At 42.3% G+C, this 7,413-nt stretch overlaps 1 protein-coding gene across 4 annotated transcripts in view; it reads right to left on the bottom strand.

Annotated features, from left to right (window-relative positions):
• SMAP1 (small ArfGAP 1) overlaps positions 1–7,413 on the bottom strand; it is a 229,245-nt gene that overhangs the window by 147,584 nt on the left and 74,248 nt on the right. For 2 of the 4 annotated variants that reach the window (XM_002925869.4, XM_034648124.1), the window contains exon 1: positions 5,323–5,595. The exons of 1 other annotated variant lie outside the window; for it this stretch is intronic. In XM_002925869.4, coding sequence (XP_002925915.2) covers positions 5,323–5,440 — 118 coding nt within the window. In that variant the 5' untranslated portion in view covers positions 5,441–5,595. Of the gene's footprint in view, positions 1–4,981; positions 5,276–5,322; positions 5,596–7,413 lie in introns of those variants that run through there. One more of the 4 variants, XM_034648125.1, reaches the window with a different exon arrangement.

Here is a 7,413-nt window from a genome sequence, read left to right as displayed (position 1 = left end):
TATACGCAACTAATGAAGCATCAAACTTTACATCGGAATCTGGGCGGAATCTGGGGATGTACTGTATGGTGATTAACATAATATAATAAAATAAAGTAAAATAAAATAAAATAAAATAAAAAAATAAAATAAAATAAAATAAAATAAAATAAAAGAAGTAGGCATAGTAGTAACAACAGCAGAAAAAGTCTTGAGTTTATAAAATATATAATTAGAATGTCAAATATTTGACTTTACTTTAGAGCATGGGTTCAAGTCCTTATATGTCAATAAAGATTATATATATCTTGTACAGGTCTATATATATCTTGTACTGAAATCAAGTAATGAAAGAATATTTTAATCTTTATAAATGACAAAGTAAAAGGATTGGGAGGGGAAAAAAAAGGAAGGGGACAATATGCAGCCCAAGTTTTAAACTAATGAGTCAGAGAGAGACCAGTGGTTTCTATCCCAGCTCTGACAGCAGGGTTCTACACACAATCATCAGAGAAAACCTCAAGATTAGCAGAATTATAAGAACAACAGACCCATCAAACTGAAGGTTAGCATTTTGGGGAACTTTCAGATTTGCAGGTCTCTTTAGATGAATTATAATCACAGATTTCATTTACATGTATTTATCCCACAAGCATGCACATCATCATAAACATCATTTTCTCAAGGTGAACTTCACTTTTTAGTACGAATTACTTTAAAATAAGTTTATATGAGAACTCTTCAATATCAAACACTTAATGAAAATGTTCTCCATCCTCACTGCCTTGTAGTGGACTCCTGGATTGAGTCTCACAACCTTCCCTTCATGTTTCCACATTTTGAAGAGATTAGAAAGCTAAAAGACTCCCTTGACGGCCCTTGACAGCAAGGTGTTGGACATAGGTCTGCCAGTTATTTGCACGTGGAAGGCACAAGTTCAACAAAGGCCATCTTCCTACAGTAAGGGCAACTGACAAAAATGTCTAATAGATGTTGAATGGCGGCAGTAACCACAGTCCTGATTCCCCCATCAGTTCACCAGTTTCATGGGTGAGAAGCAGCCAGGGCAGGAGTGGTGGTAGCAGTAGCAGTGGTGTTAGTATATGGCCTTAAAATCTTTAGTCCAGTAGTGGCTCCCTGATTTTTGCTCTTCCAGCCCTTCCAATGTAAGCACCCTGTTCCTTAAAATAGCTACAGCTGTTCTGTTTCCTGCCATATACCCCAACTTACAACACTGACATTAGGTGAGTTCAGATCCTTACACTCTTGCTCACACTACTGTTATAATTAGGTGACATGCCTGGAATCTCTCACCATTTCAGTTCTTCCTAACCTGCTACCATCAAATCTGGTCATGCTTAGAGAAAGCTTACCCTAAAAAGGCCACATAGAAACCTCTTATGTTCTCGTATATACCTGTACCTTGTATGTGCAGCTAACTGTGCTCTTCAATTCCTTCTCCATCGGCTGAAATCCCACTCCACTTTTGGAACCTGCTCAAACAAGACTCCCGTGAATATTTCCCAACAGGGTCACTCCACATGCCCACATATGATCTCATTTCCACATATCCTGCTGCCTGCCCTCAACTCTGTACTCACTCACATTCATTCATTCAAAAGAGTTACATTAACCTACCACATTGTGTAGAGGGCTGGGGATACAAGCCGAAACAAGACAAACAGGGTCTCTTCTCTCTTAAAGCTATAATTCAACAGGGAAATAGATTATCCAATAAATACCCAAATAATGTTTAATTACAACTGTAGTTAAGTGTAATAAAATATTCAGGATGTGTCTTATATGTATAAAGGGAAGACCGACCTAATAGGGGAGAATCATTTCCCTTCAAGAGACATTTAAGCAGAAACTGGATGATATGTAAAACTGATCAGGCAAAAAATTGTTAGAAAGCTTCTAGGCAGCAAGAACAGCATGTGCAAAGGCCATGAGGCAGCATTCTAAGAATTGTGAAGACAAGCAACAGACAAAAGTCAGATGCAATAGGGACAGCAGCCCAAAATAAGTAGGGGGGGTACTTCTTACAACCACTATTATACCATTTGGGACATTGTTTTGGAATTATTCATTTGCAAAAATGCATTCCTCACTAAACAAACTCCTTTAGGTCTTACTAATTTTCTTATCCCCATAATCCAACAGTGCTTGGTGGTGTCCCCCAAAGTCAAGATCTGTGGAATGAAGAAATAAGTGCTTGATCTGGGCAAGCAGCTTACCCTCTTAACACCAGACAGGTGGAACAAAACAATCCCTTAAGGATTCAAAAACCTTATGTTTCTAAATACCCCAAAACTTACTGGGCAAGAGACGCATTTTCATACCAACACATGTTCAGAATCAAAGCTAGTATTAATCATGAATGAAACTTTAAATACTAAAAACCAAACGTTAGTTGGCAAGGGGGCCTAAATCCTGACTGTTCCATAAAGTGCCACCAACTAATAACCAATAGAACTGCATTAAAACTCCCACAGAGTCACAAATGAGGCCAGGGAGAGAAAGTGCAGCTCCATCTGCCTCTTCTTATTCTCCAGTTGCTCAACAGATCTGGTAAGTGTTTGATCATGAGCAGGAAACTGGCACCTATGCCATCCTTTTCTCCTTCCTTACTCCTTAAATAATGTCAAGTCAGAAAACACACACACTGGTGACTCAGTAAGAAAACGTCGAAATCCAACTGATATAACTTTGCCAACTATTATTACAAGTCAAGAGAATAGGGTAATCTTTAGCCCTAAGCTTTAGTCTTTGGTACATATTCTCAAAGAGCGGTGGGGGAAGTATTTTTTGAAAGAAAAGAAAATTGAGTTAACTAAGAAACAGCTTCAAAAATACATGAAAAGCTTGATGTAGTTTATTAGACAGTGAAGAAAACATTAATACACATATACAGTCTGGAACTTCTTTGTAACAGCTGAGCTGCAGAATAAGACCCATAACATGTCTTTTAAAAATACACTTGATCAGAATTTCACTACCTACATTTATTATGTCATCTGGCATATATAACAATGAATCCAAAATCATTTAACAAGCCAAGAAGTCTACTAAGAGAGCTCTATAATGGGGTTCAACCATATCAAAGACTCAAAAATTTTATAAAATATATTTAATTATATCAATAGCCCAATCATGCCAAATTTTTTAAGTACTACAACTATGAAATCAAGTCTAATTAAACTTAACTGTGATATTTTTTCCTGGAAGACAAGATAAAACAGTGAGATAATTCAGAGGATCATTTTAATATTATTCGAGATTTAGTAGCAACAAGGAAAAATTAAGGATCTTTCCAAATCATGACTGGAGTTCATGCCCTTCACACTGCATCCTCAAACTCTTGATGCTACTTTCCTCTCCTTTTTCCTACATTTTTCAAAAACAAACCCACAAACAAAAGACCAAACAAAACCAAAATAAAAACATTCATTCAATATTTATCTATGGACCTCAGTGGCAATACAAACAGCGAGCAAAACTAATTCTCCCTTTTCCTCCAGTTAGAATAAAAATTTTGTCCTAATTTAAAAAGTACATGATTCTCCTCTCCTCACTTCAAAAAATGAGAATGAAAATGTTACCATGTGGCACATAATGGATTTTTCAAAACCTATACATTATTTTAGGAAGCATTAATGAAAATCTGATTTTATAAAGTACTTTTTTGGGGACAGAAATTTAAACAAAAAAATTTTTTTCACTTATTTCTATACCTAACGAAGGTACTTATGAAACTGTTACTATTCAACTTTTAATAGATTTAATACATACCAGCATCTCTTTTTAACCATGTTACTTACTACCCAAAATGCAGCTCACTTCTTTTTCTGGCCTTTTAAAGGCCCCATTTTTCAGTGTTTTACTAGTGCGGTGATCAGTAATTGAGCCTCAATACAGAACAGTATTCCCCAAAAAAACAACAACAAAAACACACATAATCAATATCAGGTAAACAAGTATTACCATAATAATCAGGCATTTTTAACTTACCACCTGAAAGGTTACACAGAATAAAGGTAAGGTTGGGTCAGTCAAGTTACTGTGATATTGAAAAGTGCTTCTTAAAATGGTCTAGTTACAGTATTCCCATATGATCTTCCAGTAATCAGGTACCTGTTATGGTAGTACGGCAGTGAAGCGATTTGCTGATGCTGTGTGGCTTAGTCTAATCCAACATTATCAGCCTACTGAAACGTGACTCATTTATATAGTATTGACGAAGAACAGTAAAGCTTCAAGAAAAGTCTAAGTCAATAACAGAAATCTGAAATGACATTCTCAAAGACGGACTCTTGCTTTGGAGAGCTACCCATTCTTCACGGAATAAACAAACCAATTTACAAATAAGCAAGATCTTTTCCTAAACACATGATAGGTTTGTTTTTAAAAATTTGAAACATTTTTCTCATGAGATTACTTGTAAGACATTAAATATAAATCAGATCTCCAAACCCAAACATATAGGCTAAAAATAGTGTATCTATTTTAAAGGCTGAGGCAGAAGCCCTCCAACGGAACAAACTAAAATTAGTTTTTTTTCAATCTCTGGATTTTTAAAATATGCACCTTCAACGTTTTGAGCCACACAAACCAGGGTCCACATGTTCTCCCAAACCAACTGGTCAGAGATAATCTAATTAGTAAAAGCTTCAGGAACGTGAGCCCACTGTCCAAGAGATTCATATAATGAAATTCCTCTTCATGCCGGTTCATAACCAGACTAAAAAACCAGTTTTACTACTACTACTACCAAAGACCCATCCCCAATGGTCTCACTCAGTAAAACTCCAACCCATCGAAAAGGACCACCATACTCTTTGTCAGGAAGAAGCAAAAGCCCTGTACAAAGATGTCAGGTGGGCAGGCAGGTAGGGCTCCACCTGGGATACGGAGCATCGGAGCCCCGAGAGGGACGCTGTGGTCACTGCGGGAGGGTCGAGGCGGAGACCGAGACTAAGGGTGGCCCCACCCACGGATGTACCTGCGAGCCGAGGCGGGAGGAGGGCAACCGTTTAACCCTAAGCACTGGCCAGGCTGTCGCCCCGTTCCGCGCTCCCAGCCCGGCTCTGGCCCCCGCCCTGTGAAGGGTCGGAGCATCGCGACGCTGGCACCGGCTCTGCCCCGGGACCGGCGCCCACGGGCCTGACCTCGCCGCCGCCTCTGGTGGACGTGAGGGGCTACTTGAGCCTGAACCCGCCCTCCCCTCAGGGCCGGGGCCAGATGGGCGCAGCCGCGGCGTCCGCTCGGGCCCCGGGCGCCGCGGCGACGGGAAGGTCACCGGCCGCAGGAGGCCCCGACCAGGGGCGGCGACGTCCGCGCTACCTTTGGCCTCGCAGTCGGCGCAGTACTTGTTGTCCTCCTCCCTCAGCAGCTTGGACAGGATGAGCTGGTGCTGCTCGTTCAGCTTCTGAGCCTTCTCCCGGCAGGAGCGCGTCGCCATCTCGGCAGCTGGGCGGGGAGCCCGGGGCAGCTACGGCGGCGGCGGCGGACTGAGGCAGGAGCTGGGCAGCGTGAGCACACCTGGAAACGCCGGCACCGAGGGCGGATTCAGCCCAGGAAGCGGCGGCGGCGGCGGCGGCGGCAGCTGGAACTGGAGGAGGAGCAGCGGCGGCAGCGCCGACGTGTCCCGCCTCCTCGCCCGGCCCGCCCCGCACGCACAGCCTGAGCCGGCGAGAAAGGGGGAGGGGGAAGGAGGGGGACCGAGCCGAGGCTTCCGGGTGGCGCCGCAGGAAGGAACCCAGGCGCTAGGCGCGCTGCGCATGCGCCGAACTTCCCGGGAAGCCGGCCAGTTGGGGCTTTCAGCCCTAGGCCTTTTGCCCAAGGTGATCTCGCGAAGGTGTTTCGCGCTGCCCGCTGTGTGCTTCCCCACGTTTTAGATGAAATTGTCCCCGAGGGCCTCCGGTAAAACCCAGTAAAGGAATAACCTTTACAAACAGGTAACTTTCACTTGCTCCCTTGCCTTTGCTCTTAAGGGCGCAACATTGGAAATGCAGAAATAAAGTGATTGCGTGCATTCTTGTATTCATTCTATGTTTATTCATGTGAAGTTTTGAAACAAGAACTGTCCTAAAAGTTGGAGGACACAAATTGAATAAAATAGTCAAAACAGTCCCTTAAATTTTAGGGGAGAGAAATAGTCTAGTAATGACATGTATTAAGAGCTAACATTGAGTGGTTACTCTGTGCCAACAACTATTAACCCGTTTAACCCTTATCACAACCTTATCATACGTTATTCTCATTATACAGATGTGTAAAATGAGACATGGAGGAATTAAGTAACTCGCCCAGGCTACAGAGCTACTCAGTGGAGGAGGTGAGGTTCAAATCCAAAGCAGTCTGGCTCCAGAATCTAAAACACCTAGTAATAGGCCTTTCATGGGAAGGGGAGAGTGTGGTCAGGGAGGCAAATTCTGGGTGTTGTCACTTTAACAGAAAGCTGTATGTACAGTGATCTTTAATGCACAAAAAAGAAAACTAGGGAAAGAAGACAATTAGAACCCAGAGCTCCCCAACCTGCCCTCATGGGATTTGAACCCTGAGTGAGGCTGTTTGACTGTTTTTGCAATATCATGGCTTATTAGCAATTTCTCATGTGAGGCTTATGTAATCAGAATAAACATGCCTGTGTCTTATACTTTTCTGAGGGCCAATTTCTAGCCTAGGTCCTGCATAAAGGTGACCCTCATGCTCACCTATCCCTGCTCTTGCCACAGGATCTCAAAAATGGTTGTGGAATTCATGGGGCTCCTGGGTAGCTAAGTCAGTTAAGCTCTGACTCTTGATTTCTGCTCAGGTCATGATCTCAGGGTGGTGAGACTGAGCCCCACTTTGGGCTCCATGCTGAGCATGAAGCCTGCTTAAGATTCTCCCTCTCTCTCTGCCCCTCTGTCACCTCCCTCTCTTAAAAGAAAAATGCTTATGGAATTCAATTGAATGCTGAATAATTGAACAAATTAGAGCTTAAACTGTGTGGGTCTGACAAATAATAACTAGTAGGATATCAGAGAGTTCCAATAAACAGAAAAAAAACATCATGTGGGAGGTAGAACTTTTAAGTCTCATTTTAAAGACTGGCTTGATTTAGATGGGGACCAAAGAAGGAGATACTGAGCAAGAGCAGCATGCACAAAACCACAAAGACTTCAAGGAGCTCAGAACACAGACTAACCCACGGGGTATGACTTAAGACGAGTGAGAGATAAGACTGGACAAATGAAGTGCAACAGAATTAAAGAAGGTTTGGGGAAACAGACAAAGCAACGGCCTCGATGCAGCTGACAACAGAAAACCTGAAGATTCTTCAAGTAGGATAGTAGCATGGGAAAAAAGGCATGTTTGGGGAAAGCTAGTCCAACAATACCCGTAAACAAACACAACTTTTGAGAGTTTCCTCCCCTCCCAGGAAATTCT

Source organism: Ailuropoda melanoleuca, chromosome 19 (assembly GCF_002007445.2).
Source record: "Ailuropoda melanoleuca isolate Jingjing chromosome 19, ASM200744v2, whole genome shotgun sequence".
Lineage (NCBI taxonomy): Eukaryota > Metazoa > Chordata > Mammalia > Carnivora > Ursidae > Ailuropoda > Ailuropoda melanoleuca.
Note: the sequence above shows the minus strand (reverse complement) of the source record. Positions and strands in the feature narration are given on the sequence as shown.